Source organism: Mustela lutreola, chromosome 4 (assembly GCF_030435805.1).
Source record: "Mustela lutreola isolate mMusLut2 chromosome 4, mMusLut2.pri, whole genome shotgun sequence".
Lineage (NCBI taxonomy): Eukaryota > Metazoa > Chordata > Mammalia > Carnivora > Mustelidae > Mustela > Mustela lutreola.
The window spans coordinates 49,423,914-49,445,775 of record NC_081293.1 but is presented as its reverse complement, the minus strand read 5'-3'; the positions used below and the strand labels follow the sequence as shown (position 1 = coordinate 49,445,775).

The 21,862-nt window shown below is 50.0% G+C and overlaps 1 protein-coding gene across 17 annotated transcripts in view; it reads right to left on the bottom strand.

Moving 5' to 3' along the window:
- The window catches only part of KCNMA1 (potassium calcium-activated channel subfamily M alpha 1), a 730,798-nt gene extending 711,193 nt beyond the window's left edge, over window positions 1–19,605 (bottom strand). For 8 of the 17 annotated variants that reach the window (XM_059169800.1, XM_059169801.1, XM_059169802.1 and 5 more), the window contains exon 1: window positions 18,919–19,600. In XM_059169800.1, coding sequence (XP_059025783.1) covers window positions 18,919–19,302 — 384 coding nt within the window. In that variant the 5' untranslated portion in view covers window positions 19,303–19,600. Of the gene's footprint in view, window positions 1–18,918 lie in introns of all 17 variants that reach the window. The other 9 variants (XM_059169795.1, XM_059169796.1, XM_059169812.1 and 6 more) reach the window with 3 other exon arrangements.
- Window positions 19,606–21,862: the final 2,257 nt, after the last annotated feature.

Below are 21,862 nucleotides of genomic sequence, written 5' to 3'. Positions count from 1 at the left end.
TCCCAGGACCTCTTGCTGTTAAGATACCAGTCACTAAGTTCTAGTCAATGGACCGGCTGGGCGGAAGTGATGTGAATGGTTTCCAGGACTGCTCCCACAAAGCCACCCCTCGCGGTCCTTATTTCTCACTCCCCTTCTGTCAGGGGATCCTTGGATGCCAAGGATTCAGCAGAGACCATCGTGGCCCCCTAGAGGATGGCAGGTCCATCCACAGGTAGGAGGCAAGGTTCCCAAATCACCGTGTGAAAAAAGTCCCATCCCAGCCTCATCCCACCCCACATACGCCACTAATGTCACTTTATATAAGCAACACATGAACTTCTACTGTGTTAAGTCATTGACGTGTTGGGGTGCCTTGCTACAGTAGCTAGCCTTGCCTGACTCATACATGTAATTAATCATGCCTTCAGATGGACTCACAGGTCCCTGTTGACTCACTGCTTCTGTGACCACTGCCTGCACCAGAGAGTCTACATACCATAATACGGCTGCAGAGAGAAGTCAGCAGCTATGACTGGTTAGGCATGGTAAGCACGCGAGGAAGAACAAGCAGCAGCAACTCAAGAAAAGCAGTGGAGGGACCATTAGTCTAAAAGAAAGAAGACAGCCCAGAAGGAATATCAGCTGTGCTGATGGTCAACTACAAGTTCTTCATAACAATAGAAAAGAGCATGGTCTTTGAGGCCATATAGACTAGAATCCAAGTCTATCCATGACTTCCTTAGGAAAGTAAAACTCTCTGAGCTTCAGTTTCTACATCTGCAAAGTGTGGGAGGCAGCCCCTGGCTCTGTGTTCCAAGACACCATGTGGTATCTTGTTGGTATCTTGAAACTAGCCATGGTGGGGATATTCATACCATAGGAATTGGCAAATACTACAAATAGGCATTTTCTTCCTAGAGATTAAACACTCACCAGCCCATTAATGGATAAACAGGAGTCAGCTAAGTAGAACGGGAGAGGAAAGACAAGGAAAGAGAATTCCAGGCAGATAGAAGACCATCTGTGACAAGAAGAAAGTCCCATGTGGCTGGCTCTAGAGCACTGGGGAAGAGAGGCTAAGAGGAACCCATGGAAGGGGCCAGGAGCCAGATCTGGTAGAAGGACCATCCTCCATGATAGCTATTTGTTCTAGTCATCTATTGCTGCATAACAAATCATCTCAAAATGTAGTGGTTTAAAACAATCATTTTATTTTGTTTACCAATTTTAAGTCAGGAAATCGGGAAGGGATGAGCTAGCTGGAACATCTTTGATTGTGTTAGTGGGGGTGGAGGATCCATTTCCAAGATGGATTCTTCCCACCATGTCTGGTGCCTTGATACTCCTTGGAGAGTATCTCTCCCTACCCCTCATCGTCATACAGCACCTCAGACTCCAAGCCTGTCCCTGTAGCTTGGACTTCACAGGACAGACAGAGAGAGATCACAAGTAGATGGAGAGGCAGGCAGAGAGAGAGAGAGAGAAAGAGGGAAGCAGGCTCCCTGCTGAACAGAGAGCCCGATGCAGGACTCGATCCCAGGACCCTGAGATCATGACCTGAGCCAAAGGCAGCGGCTCAATGCACTGAGCCACCCAGGTGCCCAGGACAATCACACATCTTATACATGATGGCTGGCTTCTCAAAAACCAGTGTTCCTGGAGACCCAGAGGGAACCTGGAAGGGTTCTTCTGACCTAGTCTCAGAAGTCCTAGAGTCATCCCCACCTCATTCCACTAGTGACAAGCAAGTCACAGGCTAGATTCAAAGCAGGGAGATACCCAAGAGCATGAATACCAGGAGGCTTGGTTTGTCAAGGGCCTTCTCTGAGGACTAGCCACCCCACCATCACTGACTGGCAGACCCGCACCACCTGCTCTCCAAGAGCCCCCGGAAGTTACACAGGTCAGAAAAGGAGAACTACCAGCCCTGTCCACAAGGGGCAGCAGAGGCATTATGCTCCACGAGGATGGGCAGAACACACAGTGGGGAGGGTCAGAGGACAGAGGAAGGCCTGGCTCAGACAAAGAAGTGCAGAAGGCTTCCCAGGAAGGTGACACTCCCAGCAAGTGAGCCAAGCCTCAAAGAATGGGGGAGGTAAAAAGTTAAAAGGGAAGGTGTGAGCCATCCCTGAGGTCACACCCGGCCTTCTACCACACCTGGACCACCCATGGGCCAGGCCAGGCCATCTGCACACTTCCCAGTACATGCATGTCACTCAGCCCTGGGCACTCTCAGGCAGCAACACAGCCAAAGCAGCTCCTGCCTCTGCCAGCTCATCACTAGGCCCATGAGCCCCATCCAGTGCACTAGAGCTCAGGGAGGGGCCGTGGGGTGTAGACCTGTTTACTCTGGCCCGACCTCCTCACCCAGAACCAGCAGGCACCACGACCAGCGGAAAGGCCAGTTATGCAAGCGCCCTGCAGCAGCCTGCCAGCCCCAGAGATCCGGCCTGGCCGACGGGCCCGGTAGTGATACCGCTGTGGCCTACCGGGCAGGCCTGGGCTCCCACTGCCATTTTCCATATAGGTGCAGGGTGCTCTGCTGACAAACACCTGGGGACAGCAGAGGCCGTGGGAGGGAGCTAAAAATAGCACAGTTGGCAAAGGAAAGGCCTTTTCCAAATCCTCTGGATCCTGTTATTCCTCGTGCACATGCTCTAGGGACACACACAGGCCAGCCCCCAGCATCCGCTCTTCTCCAGGGTAAGAACAAGTGTAGGCGCCAAGGAGCCCTTTTCCATCATGTCAGGACAGCACCATTGTCAGAAGTCCTAGAAACAGCCTGTCCCAGAGCTGGGCCAAGGCTGGATCCACTTTCACACCCCTACATCCCCAGTGGTCTCTGTCTGGCCACCCCCTCTCTGACCAATTCTCAGAGTTCTCCACCTCTTCCAGACCTCAAGTTCTTGATGTTTCTCTTACTTGTTTGGCCATTGAGAATTTAAGGGCCTTGCACTTTTTAAAATTTCTTACAGAAGTGTATACAACCCAGCTAGGCACTTTAGAAAAGCCACCTGTGTGGACGTTTGAGATCTACACTGCACAATTGCAGGGGCATCGGTCATGACTATGACTGGTGAATGGTGCCCCCAGGAAGCAGGTAGTGTGGGTACTGGCATTGCCCAGGAGGAAACAATGCCTTATACAAGTCTATTTCCCTGGGAGAAGGACAGCCATGCTAATAAAGACTCATAGACTGACCACTTCGTCTCCTGCTTCCAGATATTCCATGCATGGGCTCTGGCAGACGCAAGGCCACAATACCCAACGGTCTAGAAAGAAATCCATATTGTGATACAATAATGTATTTCCAGGCTGTGGAGGTGGAGAGTGGCAATGAATCGATCTTTCAAAGGCAAGGGAAGATTCATAACCACTGCATGAGTTAGCACTACCTTCTTTTGAGGGCACAGATTAAATTCTCTGCCCTACCGACATCTGAAATGTGCTTTATTTATAACAGACTGGGGAATTCAGATATAGTTATATGCTTTTCATAGAATTCCCATTCTTTTAATAACACAGTTTCAGAGTTTCAAATATGAGCAAATAGCATGTGGGAATAATAATGCATCATGCCACATCAGGACGCTTACATTTACAGTTTAACGGCAAGGCTTTGCCTGTGGGTGTCAAACTTTTCCACTCTTCATGCTCTCCTGCAGGGGCATGCACAAATACACACATACCATACACCCCTCAAGATTTTAAAAATACACTTGAATTCAGCACCCTACTCCTAATATCTCCTGTGCATGTGTTAATATCAAAAACAGTGGTTGTGGGGTGTCTGGGTGGCTCAGTAGGTTAAGTGGCTGCCTTCAGCTCCTGTCATGATCCCAGGGTTCTGGGATTGGGCCCCACGTCAGGCTCCTTGCTCAACGGGGAGCCTGCTTCTCCCCTGCTCGCCATTCCCCTTGCTTGTGCTTGCTCTCTGCCTCTCTCTCTCACTCACTCTGTCAAATAAATAAATAAAATCTTAAAAAAGAAAATAATGGTTGTATTCAAAACTTCAAGGAAGACTGATACTTGGAAACATGCCCCATATTTATTCTGCACCTCCAAATACCACCCAAAAGAGAGACATGGCACATGTGCCATAGTTCCTAAAGTCTATGTATTATCTGATATGAATCTCAGAGAAGCCCTAGAGTTGTGCAGCAAGCAACCTATACAACTGCACACAGCATACCTGCCAATCAGGTAGAGAAAAGGTGATGATCCCATGTTCCAGCAAGAAAGAACAAGACTTAGAGAGATTAAAAGGACTAGATAACCTCTAAGGTTCATTTCTATCCTCACAGTATATAATTCTCTGAATTTGTCTAAGGGATCTCAGACCTCATTTAGGGACGATGCAGGAATCTCCCCACACCAGCTCTTCTTTTCAGTACTATCTATGCCCTCATGTTTTCCCTACTCTGGCATGGATGAGCTTGCAGGTATATAGGGCAAGGGGGAGACATACAGGCTCCAGTGCCTGCCTGCCTGAACTCAAACCTGACTCCACCCCTCACACCTGTGACCCTGGGCAAGTTACTCAATCTCTCCATGCTTCAGTTTCCTAATCTGTAAAGTGATGGTAGTGCCACCACCTATTTTGTTGGATTTTATGAGGATTAAGTAAGATAATGCAAAGAGCCTAGATATCACCAGACACATAGTAAGCACCCAAAGTCTGTTATCCAAAAATTCATCTAGATATATAGATATATTCTATGTGCCTCAGTGTTCTGATCTATAAAATGGGAATTATAAACATGGTTACTCCATAGGACTATTTTGAAGCTTAGCTAAAATAAACATAAGGAGCTTAAAACAGTGATGCATAGTAAGTACTCGAAAAAAGAGTTTATTAATTTTCTTCCCTAAAAAGTCCGTTACTCCAGTTCACATGGACTTAACCAAAACAAAAGCACCAATAAGGGTAGGGAACCATGCCATGTCTGCGGAGGAGGAGCACATGGCCAAGAAAGGCTGTCTGAGAGCGGACTGCTGTTTGCTACAACAGGTGACAGACAGGATGTATTAGAGATTAGAGGTCTTTGCTTTAAATTGGTTCTTCCGGAAGTCAGGAAGTACAGTACGGAGGAGTGTAGGTGAAGAGGTGCCCGAGAGGTGGGGAGACAAGCAGGGAACCGCTCGCTTGCAGGTTTCTCTTTTCACCATTAGAATCCTTTGAAAGCCCTGCCTTGCATTTAAATAGCACCATCCCCTAGAGATGGCTGTTTCAGCTTCATTACAGTCTGTGTTCATAGAGTACAAATAGAAACCTTTGTGATTTTATTAGTTTCCATGCAACTCAGAAGAGATTTGCATGATAACATTTCAGCTCCTGACTTAAAGAAGGGAGCAATTAAAAATATAGCGCTGGCACTGCCTGTCACCAGAAAATGAAAAGGTACCCAGAGTTGTAGAAATCTCTGTCATATCTGGTTCGTGGCTATAAATCAACCATTCAGTACAGCAGATACAATAACTACCCTCTCAATTTTCAGTTTCATTTTGTAAGAAATACTCACAGGATGTCCGTACCCTCTGATATGAGCGTAACGACACGACAGAAAAATCTAAAGAAGTTCTTTTGTCCGGGCATCGTCAAGCCCTACACACATTGCCAGTTCACTCGGTAATACCCAAAAGCTATCTGGAACCTTGCAGATCTGTGAAGCGCTGGTGTCATGTGTCTGTGACAAGTTAAAATACAATCCGTGGCCCCCGGTAGCATGATCTTACTGATGTTATGTAACCCAAGACTACTTGGTCCGTTGTCTTGTACTAGCCGCTCACAGTTTGGGGGCGGGGAGATTTCATTTCAGAAGTTATTGAGAGTGTGGGGATCCTCCCTTCAAATACTTGCTCCTTTACCACGGAAGCTCTGATCATCCCATCCTGACTTCTGGAGGCTGGAATGCTCCATGGAACAGAGCCAAGAGGAGCATTCTCACTCCAGGGTTGCCTTCTGGGGCAAGTCAAGGAAAAGCATCAAAGAAGGTTGATTTGCCCAAACTTCTCTTTAATGAGAGGTTTCTTTTTATGCCCAACCTCCACAAAGCCAGCCTATCACAGCACACCAATTACAGTCTGTAATCTAAGTCGTCTTCAGCCTTGCCTCCACACCAAAAAGTATAACTAAAACCCCAACAGTGATGTGGCTCTTTCCTTAGAAGTAATAGCAGTGTCCTAAAATCCTACTTCTGAGATTTTTTTTTTTTAATGACAAGTTTGAGGGTATTTCCAAAAAGGTCTATATCCTTAGATCGTAATTCTTAAATATGCCACCTCATCAAAGCCAGTACTGATGTCTTGGGGACACATCAGTCCAATTTCACTCTCATGATTTATAATAGAACCAGAGCTGTCCGTCTGCCTTGAATGATTTGCTCTTGGGTTCTTCATCAGGTACAAATGATAATTTTATTTTTTATTTTTTTTAAAGATTTTATTTATTTATTTGACAGAGAGAGAGATCACAAGTAGTTAGAGAGGAAGGCAGGGGAAGGGATAAGCAGGCTCCCTGCTGAGCATAGAACCAGATGTGGGGCTCGATCCCAGGACCCTGAGATCATGACCTGAGTCAAAGGCAGAGGCTTAACCCAATGAGACACCCAGGCGCCCCACAAATGATAATTTTAGAATCTGATGGAAGAAGTGGCTATATATTGAGATCACTGAATCAGAGAACATATAAGAAAACTGAGGCCCAGCGACAATGACTTGCCTAAGACACCAGAGCCACTCACAGGTCAAAAATCAAAACTCCAGCAGCCTTTAACTTCACTCTAAGAATAGACACTGTTGGAGCACCTGGGTGGCTCAGTGGGTTAAATCTCTGCCCTCGGCTCAGGTCATGATCTCAGGGTCCTGGGATCGAGCCCCACATCTGGTTCTCTGCTCAGCAGGGAGCCTGCTTCCCCTTCTCTCTCTGCCCGCTTCTCTGCCTACTTGTGATCTCTCTCCCCTCTGTCAAATAATAAATAAATTCTTAAAAAAAAAAAAAAAAAAAGAATAGATACCATTAAACCAGGCTCCAGGGGCAGAAGGAGGGTTGTTCTGTCTGTTCTCGGTGTGGACACCATCTAAATCAAAAGAGGTCAGGCTGGGTGCTTCTCATGGGGCTGCCATTTACCAACCCCTAGAGGAAAATTACTAGCTGCCCCAAGGACAAACATGAGCACCACAGTGAAGAATGTGTCTGGGAAGAAAATGTGCCCAAAGATAATGGGAGGTCATCTCCAGGAGGTAGGGTTTGAAGGAATTTTTTTTCCTTTTTTTTTTTTTTTTTTTAATTCTGGTAAAACAGGCATAGCATAGAACTTAACCATCCTAACTGTACATCTAAGTGTACAGTTCAGGAGTATTAAGCACATTCACATTTTTGGGCAGAATGTTTCCATTTTGCCAAACTGAAACTTTGCACCCATTACACAACTCCCCGTTCCCCCCTGCCATAGTCCCTTGTAACCACTATTCTACTTCTATCTTTACGAATTTGACTATTCTAGGTAATTCATATAAATAGAACCATACAGTATTTGTCCTTTAGTGCCTGGCCCATTTTACTTAGCATAACATCATCAAGGTTCATCCATGTTGTAGCATGTTTTAGAAATTCCTTTCTTTATACAGCTGAATAATATGCCGCTGTATGTATATAGTACATTTTGTTTTTTCATTCATCTGTCAGTGAACATTTGGGTGGCTTCCACCTTTTGGCTTTTATGAATAATGCTACTATGAACATGGGTGTGCAAATATCTTCTTTTGGATTCGTACCCAGAAGTGGAATTGTTGAATCATATGGTAATCCAATTTTTAATTTTTTTTTTTTTTGAGGAACCACCAAACTTTTTTCCACAGTGACTGTATCATTTTATATTCCCATCAACAGTGCATAAGGATTCCAAATCCTCACAGCTTAGCCAACACTTGTTATTTTCTGAGTTGGTTTTTTTTAATAGTAGCCATCCCAGTGGGTATGAGGTGTCTTTTTTTCTTTCCTGATGCCTTGCTGTACATTGCTACAATGAATATACAGTCCACTTACAATTAAGGATAAAAGTATAAAACACTGCAGTTAAAGAAATCTTAAAGATGGATTAAAGACCTGAATTTAAGACTTGAAACCACAAAACTACTAGAAGAAAACACAGGCAATAAGCTTCGTGACATCAGTCTTGGCCATGATGTACTCGATTTGACACTAAAAACAAAGGCAACAAAAGCGAAAATGGACAAGTGGAATTACATCAAACTAAACAAACCTTTGTGCAACAAAGGAAACCACAACAAAATGAAAACGCAACCTGCTGACTGGGAGAAAATCCTTGCAAATCATATATCTGATAAGGGGTTAATATCCAAAATATGTAACAAACATATATAATTCAATAACAAAGGAGAAACAAAACCAAACAAACTGATATTTAAAAATGGGCAGAAGATTTGAATGGATACTTCTCCAAAGAGGGCATCCAGAAGGCCAACAGATGCTCAACATCACTCATCATCAGGGAGATGCAAACCAAAACTACAATGAGAGGCGCCTGGGGGTGCTCAGTGGGTTTAAGCCTCTCCATTCTGCTCAGGTCATGATCTCAGCATCCTGGGATCAAGCCCCACGTAGTGCTCCCCACTCAGCGGGGAGTCTGCTTCTCCCTCTCCTTCTGCCTGCCACTCCCCCTGCTTGTGCTCTCTCTCTGCCTCTCTGTCAAATAAATAAATAAAATCTTTTTTTAAAAAACTACAATGAGCTCTCACCTCACACCAGTTAGAATGGCTATTATCAGAAAGAGAAAGAGAAAAGGGAACCCATGTACACTGTTGGTGAGAATGTAAACTGGTGCAGCCACTCTGGAAAACACTATGGAGATTCCTCAAAAATATTTAAAAATAGAATTACCATATGATACAGCAATTCCATTTAGGGGCATTTATCCAAAGAAACCAAAAACACTAATCAAAAAGATATTTGCACCCCCATGTTCATTACAGCATTATTTACAATAAGCAAGATACAGAAACAACCTAAGTGTCCATTGACAGAGGAATGGATAAAGAAAATGTGATAGATGACAGAAAGATAGACAGATGGACAATGGAGTATTATTCAGCTATAAAAAAGAAATCTTGCCATTTACCATGGATGGTACTGAGGGCATTATGCTAAGTAGTAAAAAATAAGTCAGACAGAAAAAGAGAAATACCATTCGATCTCACTTATATGTGAAATCTCCAAAAGAAAAAAAAAATGGTCAAAGATAACAGAACAGACTGGTAGTTGCCAAAGCTGGGAATGCAGGGTGTAAGAAATAGGTAAAGAAAGATACAAACTTGCCGTTATAAAATCAGTAAGTCATGGGGATCTACTGCATAACAAAGCAACTATTATTAATAATACTATGTTGCATATTCAAAAATTGTTACAAGAATAGATCTTAAAAGACCTCATAGCAAGAAAAAAATTCTGTAACCATATATGGTGACAGATACTAGACTTACTGTCGTGATCATTTCACAAGATATAAATATCAAATTATTACATTTGCACCTGAAAGTAATATAGTACTGTATTCCAACTATACCTCAATTAAAAAAAAAAAGAAAGAAATCTTATGAGGAAAATAGGGTTGAACATGAGCTTAAGGAAAGGATGCCATTTTTAAGACTGAAACAAACCAGTGACTTCTCTTGTGGGCTAAAGACACCATTCCTACACCCTTTGAGAATCTTACACTGATCAGCTGTGGCTGAAACAATCCAGAGGAGAAATGGCCATAATTCATGGGTAGACAAAACAGTTCCTGGGAGCCCTTTCCTAAAACACTTTATGAAAACACAAAGAAGGAAAAAAAAACAATGTATATAAAGCTGTTGTCAGAAAATGTTGGTCATGAAAATCCCCAGCACTTGGATAAACCAAACCTTCCAAACCTTCCCACAAGCCTGAGAGCCCTTTCTCTGAGTTCTCCACTTGAGGATCACTGGATACCCACTTTTTCTCCTTCCAGAGCCATAAAGGGTATATACTCCAAAGTCACAGAAAGGGAAAACAAGTCAGGGCAGCGGGTTCTCCCCAAGAAGGGCAGGGTTCTGCTCCTGAATAACAGGTACAAAAAAAGATCCCCATGGGGCCTGGGACCCCAGTCTCTGAGCCACGGGCCACCCAGGCTTCATACTATCACTTAGCTAGACAATACTTCTCACTGGAAGTGCTAAAATCTTCCAAAAGTGAAATCAGTCCTTCTACTGGTCTTTACATAATGCCTCACTCCTTGGAGGTAAGGTCACTTACTCACTCATTGTCCTGACTTACTCATTAAGACAAAGGTGGAGGAACTGAAAACAAAATCCATCTGATTACATATTTAACCGACCTCTAACTCTCGAAGAGAAGCTCTGTGTTTCGTTGTGTGAGCATCTCCCTCTACCCCTACTCTCCCTCGTCTTCTCCTCGTCAAGGTTCTCTTTTCTTTTCTGGTTTCTTTCTGTTACACAGAATAGGAGAAATGGCGACAGTGGTATATGGAAGCCAAGAGAAGAGGTAACAAGAGTGTGTGGGAGAAACAACACTTAATCTTAAGGAGAAGCTCTACTTAAATGGTGCAAAAAGAGCAGAAAGTCTCCTTCGGGAACAGCCAACACCTAAAAGGCAGAGTTCAACAGAGGCATCTTCACAAAGGATCCACACTCTACATCTGGATTCCAGGAATGGCCCCAGAATCATATCTGCTCCCAGCCAAGCCCAACACTGAACTGTGAAGGGAACTAAACGTTGGAGCATAGAGCATGTGTCACCAACAAAAAGGTGACCTGAAGGCTGGGGCACAGCCAAAACCTCCACCCATAGCTTCCAACAAGACCAGACACATTCTGGAGGGCAAATGATCAGAACCAACAGTGAAATGGGCCACTTTCCAAACTTTAGGGAATAGGACAAGGAGAAACGTCACAACCCCTGGTGAAAGACACCAGGAAATCATTAAGAGAAAAAAAAAAGTAGCCTGAGAAGGGGAGACGCCCCAGCAATATTGCCGATTTTAACCACCACCCAGCCCTGGGCCTTCTTGGGCTGGATTTAGAACCTGAAATCTATCATCCACCAAGATTTGTTCTGTGTGTCATGGAAACAGACCAGGAAAAAAAAGGGGTTAGTGCCAAGAGAAAGATCTTTCCATTCATTCCAGAGTGGGTTGTCCTCCATGAAAGAGCGGCCTCAGCAGATCATGAACAACTCCAACCCCTCTGATGATGGCACACAGGGCTCCCAGCACTGGCACTGGGGAGGAAGTGGAACCCAGGCCCTAAATCTCCCTTCCACCTCTATGCCTTCGTAATGCCATGTGCTTCTAAGCTAGCGAGATCAAGTCCCTGTCTGCTGTCCATTGATCTGCCAACTTCAGTCTCTGCTCCCAGACTTGGCAGGAGTCACTATGGAAGAAGAGAAGGAAGGAGGTAGGGCCGCAGGAAGGAGAGAAGAGAGGAATACAGGCATTTCAGCTAATTACCTTTGAAAGGTCCAGAGTAAACCAGATCTGGGGCCCTCAGAAAACCAGGTATGGAGGCCCATGAAACAGCAAGGAGAATACAAAGTGAATGAGATGTCTTAAATAATTTCGCATTTGGCCATGTAAAGAAGCATTAGTCATACAAGTAATGCGGTCTTACAGGGAGATGAGGATGTTAAGTATATCCATTCTGGACCTAGAGTGTCAACTACATTTCCAAATTGGCAATTAGACAAAGACAATCACCAAAGAACGCCGAAAACAAAGCACATTCCATCTTTCGTTATTCTGAAGCTGCCTTTCCCTCCCCTGCCTGACCCATCCAGCGCACAAACACCTGTCCATCAGGAACTAAAGCCTTGCTGCCCACTGGCTGAGAGAGAGACCTGGGTGGTACAAGTAACTGAAACCCAGGAAAGATTCAAGCATCATCATGTCACCAAATCAAGCCCCTCCCTTTCACCCAGACTTTTTCAGTAGCTTCTAATGAATTACCCAGAAAAAGCAGCAAAATGTATTTGCACCCACTGCACTCCCATCCAGCCCCCAGCTCAGCACTGTGGAAAGGGCCTTCCCAACACAGGGGTGTGCTTGTGTTTATAGGACTCAGTTCCTGCCTTCAACGAGTTTGCAGGCAACTCAGAGACCAAACATCTGCATGCCCCAGGAGAACACAACTGGCTCCTTCCTCTCACCCTGTCACAGAAAATCACAACGGGGTCTTCTTTTTTCCCTGGCACCAGCTCAGTTTTGGGCTCGTAAAAGCAAGATCAACAACCACAATCATAACTGTAACATTAATCTGAGGACCTATTCTGGACATTGTGCTAAGCCCGTCTTCATTCTGACTCTGATGATGCTTTTGGCTGAGAGTTTACTCCAGCTTCTCTTTGACACTGAAACGACATGAACAGAACACAAGGAAAAAGTCCCTGACAGTGGGAGCTGCAAAGGACTGTGCTAAGGTGACAAAAGGAGCTCCTTTTCATGTCACCTGCTAGAATCCTTCAGGAGAACAGCTGGAGCGGGGAAGGCACTGGGCTTCCCCTCACCTGCCCTGGTCTCCCCACACTCGGGATCTGTCTTGAGTCCAACCCTTTTAAGCTGAACCCTCCATTTGGGAAGGCCCACCCAGGTCCCTGCAGAAAATCAGGCTTGCAGTTCTGCTGCCCGCTGACTTTAAGCACCCAGAGGGAGCGGCCGGCAGCCGGCTTCCTGGAGCTTCACCACAGTGCGGCCCTGGCAACACCACGAGCCTTTAATTTAGCAAGAAGGTGGTTTGGCTGAGTTGGCCTCCCGGACTTCGGGAAGCCTCACCCCTTGCCGTGTAACCGACTGGCGCGAGGGAGAGCCCACACATTGCTGGGCGGGCCACACACAGACCACATTCTATACGTCCTCAGAACATGGCCCTGGCAGCCACCCCCCACCCCCAGACCAGCAGCGCTTGTGGGTTCCTCGGGAGCAGGCACCCGAACAGTAGCTCTCACAGGAAGGGCCCAGACACAGCACATAATGGCCCAGAGGGGCCTGAGCTCAACCCGGTCTGCATAGCAGGGACCCATTAGCCACCCTCTCCCACCCCTGTCTACAATACCTCAGAATCACAAGCTACATTTTAATGGCTCCACAGGGGATTCCTATGCATAGTAAGGTGGGAGAAGCCCCAGGACTAGACCAACAAATATTCTCTCTGGCCCTTGGAAGCAGAGATCTGATATCCAACTGAACGAACATTCCTTGAGAATTCTACCCAGAATGCTAGGACATCCCTGCTCTGAGGCGGATTCCTTCCCTGTGCGCCCAGGGCCAGGAGTCCCCCCACTCAAGAAGCATTTCAAAAAAAGAGGCACTTTCGGTCTGCTCTCTGCAGGGTCCAGAAAGGCTGTGGAATTTCAAAGGTCCTGCATGAGGCCTGACCTTGTCTGACCCCTGGATTCATGTCCACGAAGGCCAGGATTCCCCGCAGGGCCCGGGAGCTGCAACGTCACTGCATAAGGGCAGTCCTTTCCACCGGAGCCACAGAAGCAGCCCTCCAGGGGCTCCATGGCTCTGAAGGCCCAAGAAGGTGGGGTGGGCTGCTGTGATACACAAGTTGCCATGGCACCGCCACCGTGAGCTAGGACACCCCGGCTGCCCACTTCAAGCAAGGGGTCCTGGCACCGCAGTCCAGGGCCAGCCTATTTCAATGGCACACTTCTCTTGCCCTAGTAAGACAGAGAGAGAGACCCAAAGCAAGCACTTACTCCCCACTACCAGGTACCCAGTGAATGTCCCATCCAGGAAGAACAGTAGCAAGGCAAACAGAGGTCCACTTGGTCTTGGCCTTGGAATTCTTTCTGCCCCACACCAAATGATAGGGCAGCTCTTCCTTTCCTCTGATGCATGCTGGGTTACGTCCCCAGCACACTTGGAAACAGAGTCAGTCCAAGGCTTCAGGGCACCAGGGTCCTCCTAGGAAAGTCTATAGAATAGGGCTGGATAGAGTACCTACCCCACAGGGCTGTGCTCTGTGACAACCCCCAATTTGCAGCTGCGGAAACAGAGGCACAAAGCAGCAAAGTCTTTGCCCAAGGTCATAGGCTGACTCTTGGGTGTGCCACAGCGAGCTTGATGGCTGGGCAAGTCAGCTCAGAGGGAGCACAGTTAAGCTCAGCTTAACCAATTTCTCTACCACAGGACTTCTCCGAGCCTGTGATGTGACTCTCCCAGGGGCTACTCAGGTGTGCCATGACTCGCATCGTTTTTCACAAGGTAAAGGCAAGTACTGCCCTGAACACACTTTGGGAAACCCTGTTCTGAGGAAAGCTGGTGCGGGTACAGAGAACCCTGGCCAGGGAATGGTGACATCATCGGACATTATCAGGGAATGGTGATATCATCAGACATCATCAGGGAATGGTGACATCATCAGGGGAACAGGTCTGTGAGCTCCGGACTGGGGTAACAGGGATGGATGTGGTCCCTTAATGGTGTGACATTGGCCAGCCCTGCCCATCTACCAAACAGCTCACATGATCTAGGTCTACCACTCCTAAACCCAGGGGGTAAATATAGTCGACACCAGGCCACTGAGGTCCCCACCATCCAAACAGCCGCCGTCAAAACACAGGAGCCCTCACTGGCTGCCCCGCCCCACCCCGCAGCCTGCAACGGCCGAGAGCCATGAGCCCAAATCTCGGTCTGACCTGAAGTGGTTGTTGGACCCACAGACAGCGGACTTCAGAGTCTAGAGGTTCCTTCTGGGCCAGGAAAAAAGTTCTATGTGCTGCAGTCTGTGCGCCGCGGGGCCAAAATCGTTGAAGGAATCGAGGAGAAAACAAACTGACCGCTCCATGGAGCTAGTTACAGGGAGCCTGATCAGTGCCAGGCACCGGCTGGGCACTCTATATCCACGGTTGTTACTCGTCATAAGCATCCTACCAAGGACGCACCATTATGCTCCTTCTACACATGAAGAAATCAAGGCTCCAGATGGCTGCCAGCTAAAGACGCCCTGGTCATAAGTGTGAGATCCCGGATCCGCACTTGGGTCCGACTGCCCAGTCCCTCACAGAGTATGCATTTCCACAGAGAGAGCCAGGAATGGGAAGCAAACACCCTCTGCTCAAGGGAAGGTCAGTGGGAACTCCCCTGTGACTGGGACCGGAGAGCTTCTCCAAGGCCACACTAAGTGATCTGACCAGAGAGAATTAGCTGAAGGTCGTCCAGTTGCCGGCAATCTCCAAGTCGAGGTGAGGCAGCAGGGCCAATCTGGACTCAAGAATTCTGAGGCACTGGAGCTCCAGCCCTGATTGGATACGTTGGACCAGACCCTAGGGAGTTACCAAGCCATAATGGGATCTGATATTTATATTAGTCATGAACCTGACAGAGAAAACGTGTTGTTTTCTCAGACACGGCCATGGAGACGACACCTCAATAATTCATTACATGCACACCGGGCTTGATTAAGCCCAAACTTCTACAGGGAGGACAGCTCAGACTGAGAGCGGGTGTAATCCTAGTTCTGGCCACGTTCAAGTTCCCCAGAGGAAGCCACAGCTCCCTCAGAAAGCTGGCCTCGGTTTCCCCAGACTAATCTGAAGAGAAGCAGACCATGTGGTGGAAGAGGAGAAGGCGGGAATCAAGACGCAGAGGCACTCCAAGGCTGAATTCCTAAAGAATGTGCCAGAAAAGCTGAAAAACACATTCTGGGCTAGAAACTTTTCCCATAGTTTCTCAACTCCTTCCAAGCACTGACACTGAATCACAGAGCAGGAAGGGGCATCAGAAGCTGCAGAATTTAATCTCCACATCTGAAACACAAGGAAAAAGAGCCCAGCGATGTTAAATGACTTCTTCAAGGTCACGGCCCTCTCCAGGCTGCCTAGGCTGCTCACTGTTCACTACAGTCTCAAAACGTCACAGCCTCGTGAGCACAAACCTCTGATGAAACCCAACAGAGAAAAACAATAATGTGAAAAAGGACGGCAAAGAACACAGTTCTGGATGATTGTGCCCAAGTTCCCAACAGGGGAATATGTGATTAGTGCTCTCATTCCCCCTCCAAAAAAAGTCCACATACCATTCTTTTCAAAACAGTAAAGTCACTCCCCACTGGAGATTCAGAGGCCAAAGGTGTGAATCAGATGAGAAGCCCCATGAGACACGCCCATCGTCCTGGCTTCCTTTGATCAAAAAAGATGGTGCTCTCCCAGAGGCCAAACACTTGTGATGTCAGGACACCCTGTGGAGACTGACCTCCCATGGAATTTCAGATGCTAGACACCTGCCCTCCGAGGGACCCCAGCTCCTGGTCAAACCATCTCAGGACTGAATGAGGGTGAGGACGAGCACAGCTGAGGGCCGACAGACTTCTGTGCATAAGCAGTCTCAATTTGCTTGGGAAGCTTAGCTAGCACTAAAATCATTATTCCAAGATTAGGCCAGATGTATTCTTCTGTACCGCACTTCGACAACTATCAAATACTTGAAAAGTGAAAAGAATGAAGAACAAAAAACCATGATGGCAGTAAAAATACAGCCCTCGGGGGTAGAAAGAAAAGCTCTGAAAAGGCCTAAGTTACTATTAAGGAGCTGGCTACGCATGGTTCAAGCGACCAAATCAACGTGCAGTTGTTAAGAGATTCTGGGCGTGTTTTAAAGTGCACGCTAATGGTATTAAAAGTGACCTGACCTCGGTCCTCCACTCGCCTCATAAGCTCCCAACCAACTGCAAGCATCTCTCATCCCAAGCTGATTTTTTGTAGAAACTTCCAGTTATGTCAAGTCAGCCAGTCTCAGAGCTACAAAGTATAGCCTAGTAGACAGGGATCGCTTTTTCTAATGATCATTGCCAAAAATCTCTTTTCTTGAGACGATTGACACAAGTTATGCTTGGTCATCATTTATGAAAGAGACTCTGTGTGTGAACAGTCCCATCAACATTTCCTCCCCGGGATTGCCGTGACATCCATGGACCCCTAGGGTAAAAGGGCATGGAAGCCATGTTTAAAACCCCACAATCACAAAAACACCGCAACTTATTTTGACTCATTGAAAAAGTCTTCGTTCTGATCGAGAATGCCCAATTCCTTAAGGAGGAGGAGGTTGTTAAAAACTGCTCCCAAACCACTCCGTGGTTTTGAACGTTTTAGATGCCCACGACCAGGAGCTATCCCTCCCCTAAGGCCAGACACAGACTCTCAGTAAAGGAAAAAAGCAAACAACTCCAGGACTAAAGACCGTGAGAGGAGGACATGAGAGAACATGTCTACCAACGAGGAGCTAAGAGGAAGGCTAAGGCAAGAAGCATGGTCTCGGGGTCTCATGGTTCCGAGTCTGCTTAGCCTGTTTGCGTCTCTGGAACGTGGGCGGTTTCCCACCTGGACAAGTAAGGAGAGACCTCTGTGTGGAGGAGGGAACTCCAAAGCTGCCTGGCCAACATCTGGAAGCCTCCGGAGAAGTGGGAGGAGGAGGAAGAGAGAGATGGCTTTTATTTTTCTCCCTTATTTCCAACACACCAGTATTTTCCAAAACACAAATGTGCTGCCACAAAACACAGCTGAGCTCCAGCACCCAGCGCGGTGTATAATTAATGATCAGGAGAGAGAGAGCCTGGGTTCCTCCTTGTCCTTCACCCACAGCCCCTGGCTTCCCTACTTCCCATAGCAACTAAGGAGGCTGCTACAAGTTGCGGAGCCCTGTGGAAGTTTGAGGGGTCCTGGCATTAACTTTACTAGAAGGTGTGCGACCCAGACCTGCCTCTACCTTGAACGGGTCCCCTATTCCCTTTGATCTCCCCTCCCTCCGAAAATGTTGGCGCCGTGAAGTCCCCTTACTCAAACACAATGCAGCTCGGTCCCTCTTTTTTCCAGTTCTTTCTTTTCCATTCTGCAGTTTTCTGTGAAAAACTGCCCCGGCCCCTCACCTTCAGCCAGTGCGCGGAGGGGGGGGTGGGAGGGGAGGACATCTCTAGGGACAGGGCGACAGACCAGGCAGTCAGCCTAGCAACCATACTTAAGGTGTAGTGAGCCTCGGTGGTGGTGGGCGTCTCTGCGCCAGGAATAGCTTAAGCCGACATCCAGCCACCTCAAAAGCGCCGGGGAGGAGGCTCCGCGCGAAACCGCGGCCTCGGAGGCTCTCGCGCGGACCTCCTTGCTCCAGCTCCCCGCCGCCGGCGGCATTTCCGGGGACCTAGGGAAGGTGGCGTGGGGGCGAGAATACAGAGGCTGAAGAACTTGGGGCGGGGTATGTTCCACGAGAATATCTAAGGGATGGGGAGGAAGGTGACATCAGATGTGCGACCTCGCCACATTCCTAAAGTGGCAACCTCCGTGGGTTGCCTCCAAAACTGGGATGCAGCTCCCCAACTTTTCCTCGCTGTCCCCGAGGTCCCCACACTTCCTCTGGCCAGGTTCCTCCCCCGGGATTTCCCAGTCCAAAAAATTTTCTCCCCTGCCCTAAAGGTTTCCCCTGCCGACCGACTCCACGAACTCGTCTCCCCAACAGGTTTCTGGAGTGCGGGCCGACGTGCTCCCCGCTCTCCCACCACCAGGAGCCCGGCCGCGGCGGGCGAGGCGGGCGGCACACGCACCGGGTGGCGCCCCCGCGGCCTCGGGCCCCGCGTGCTCCGCTCTCCTTACCCCGCATCCCGGCCCCCGAGCGGCGCACGTTCCCCCCCACCCCCGCCCGGCCCCAAGCGCAGCCGCCCGCGACCCCGCCGTAAACAAGGGGACGGGACTGGGCGTCCGCGTCCCGGAGCGCACCCGTCGGGGGCCACTCCTCAGCCCCGGCGCGCCGCCCGCCGCGCCAAGCGGGGCGCGGGGAGAGCGAAGGGAAGGGCAGGCGGCGCGGGGAAGGCAGGCAGGGATGGAGGGCGGCACGGCGCGGTGAGGAGCGAGGAGGTGGGCTGGCGCAGGGGGCGGGCGCCCGGGGCGCGCGTTACCTTCGTCTTGCCCCCGCAGTGGCAGCAAACGGTCCACAGGTACTTGAGCGTCCGCCAGAGCAAGATGATGAAGAGGCCCCCGAAGAAAGTCACCATGGAGGAGGCCAGGAAAGCCCACCACATGCGCTGGCCCCGGCTGTCGCACGGCACCTCCATGGTCACCGGGATGATGAGCGCATCCATCTTGGGCTCGTGGACCGAGGACGAGGAGGAAGAGGAGGAGGAGGAAGAAGAGGAGGAGGAAGAGGAGGAGGAGGAGGAGGACGCGTCTAGGCTGAGATGGTTCGCGTGGATATTGCTACTCATTCTAAGACTGCTGCCTCCGCCGCCGCCGCCGCCGCCGCTGCTGCTGCTGCCGCCGCCGCCGCCGCCACCATTTGCCATAGCTAGCAACGGGCAGCCGGCGCAGGGGCTCGGGGGAGCTCCTCCCGCCGCCAGCGCCACCCCGAACACCCATCAACAGCCATATTGCTGCTACTGCAGCCGCCGCCGCCGCCGCCGCGGAGCGCGGAGAGGGGGCGGGGAGGCGCCTGGGCTCGGGGCGCTGTGCGCGACCTGGCGGGGTGCGCCGAGATATATACGGCGGGCCGCCGCCGCCCGCCCTCCCCCCGGCCGCCCGCCGGGGGGGAGGGGATGGAGCGCGCGGGCAGCTCCCCGCCCCGGCCCGCGCCCCGCTCGCCCGGGGCTACGCCGGCCCCGAGCGCAGAGAGCCAGGGGGCGCCGCGGGCCGCCCGCGCCCGGGGTCTGCGCCGCCCCCGGGCCCGCCCGGGCTCCACGCGCCGGCCCGCCGTGCGCCACGCGAGTGCGCTGCGCCCCGGACCGGGACCCTCCCCGCGCGCAGCCGGCGCCGCTCACCCGCCGCTCCTGGCTTATTAGGCGGCAACTAGTTAATAATGGGTAATCAGCCCCCTCCTCCGGGACGCCCCCGCGTCAGCCAGCCGTGCCCGGCTGCGCTCGGCTCCGGCTCGCCGCCCCTGCACGCGTCGGGCCACGGAAGGTCCGCGGCGTCCGGCTGCCGGGCCGCCCCGGCCGCTAGCCCATGCCCCCCGGGATCCCTGAGCCGCGTCGCCACGCCGCTGAGCCTCCTCGGCCTCCGCTCGTTCTTCCTCCTCGCCTCCTCCGGCTCCTCCTCGTCCCCGTCCTCGCCGCCCGAGCCTCTTCGGCGCGCTCCCCGCGCTCCCCGCAGCCGCCAGCAGCGGCAGCTGCAGCAACTGGAGCGGGCGCGGGCTCAGGCCGCCTGAGGCGAGAGGGGAGGAGGCTTGCACCGCCGGCACGCCTCGGCTCGGAGCTGGACCCGGGGCAGACTGACCCCTCCGCGGCCCCCTGGCACGAGCCCCTGAGCCCCAGAACGCAAGGTAGAGCGCCCCGAATCAAGACTCGGGATCGGGCGCCTCTCTCCAAGGTGCTGCGCCCCCAGCCGAGCAACCCGGGGGGACCCGAAGAGGACGGTTGGGCACCTATGGCCGGCCGTTTTTGCCAAAGGATCCCCCGGTGGGGAGGGAAGGAGCTATCGACACCACAAGCCGGACACTCCCCCAAATTCTCGGGCTTTGGGAGTGAGGAGGACCCTTCTGGATATACACCCTAGTTCGACCCCCTCTGGCCTCTAGTTCTCTCTTCCCTATCCCCTTCCTAAGTGCCCCAGTGCCCCACGCATAGCTGGAGGCTGGCGGGTGGTCTTTGGCCCTTGACAGCAGCAGGTGGTTTTTCTGCATTTTCTTTATTAAGGGACAGAGGCTGCCTATCTCTTCGGTAAAAAGAAATGAGCAAGGGGGACCTGGCCTCAGGGATGGTGCAGGCTACAATAGACAATTGAGTTCCCCAAAGTCACTCCCCCTTTATTTAGCCCCAGACTCCACTGTGTGAAGAGGGCAGCTGGGAGAAGGGGCCATTCAAGCCTCCCATTCCCCATTTAGGGTCTTCCCTCCTACCCCCACCTTTAAAGAGGAGGGGAAGCCTGATTTTGTTCAGCAGACTCTATCCCTACACCACAGGGGAAAACCTCTTGTGATGCTCTCAAAAATTTTGCTCCCTCTGTACACTGCTCTTCCTCTTGGCTACCAGCTGGACTACAAGTTTTTCCAGTGCTAATTAGGAAGAAGATGGTCACACTCTCCCCTCATTACCCACAGTGGTTTCCCCAAAGTTTCCAGCTCATTAGTTTAAGACTAATTGGAATTATCAAGTTCCTTTCAGCCCTTCCTGTGGTGAGGGCCAAGTTAGCATCCTCTACTGTATGGGCCCAGCCCTGCTTCTGCCTGAGCCAGAGCTCAGCCCCGCCCCTTGCCCCTGGAGGCCCTAGGATGCTGGGATGCTGGGGAGGACCCCAGAAGGGAGGCTTGGCAGGGCAGAAAAGCAGAAGGGAAAGTTTGCAGCTTCTCCAAACCTCATTCAGAATGTGTTCATTGGGCTCAGGACACATACCCATGAGAAAACAGTCAGGGCCAAAGTCAAAGGAGGAAATAGAAGGAGGTAAGAGTTCTTGAGAATTTGGTACTCAAAAATCAACACGTAAAAGGGAGCAGCACTGGCTGTAATACACATCTGAGAAACCGTTGAACACTGCACCAAAAACTAATGATGTACTACTATATGTCGGCTAAGTGAACATAATAAAAAATAAACTTAATCTTACTATTCAAAACAAACAAAGCAATGCATAAAAGGGAGTTACAGATGGTGTTTTCCAGAAAGTGAAACTGTCACCCAGATAGCACATGTAGCCTCATCCCTCGTGTTCAGCAGCCTCTCTCAACACATCTGTGCTGCATTAGTCCTTGCAAAGACCCTGGGTTCTTCCCAGCACTGAGTTAAGGGTGGGCCCCAAAAGTGCTATGGAGATGTTGCAAGAAGGTAACTGTGACCTTGAGACTCCTTTGATTCATTAGCCCTCTAAATGGCTGTACCTTGCTCCCTTTGGGCCTCAGCATATGCCAGGAACGTT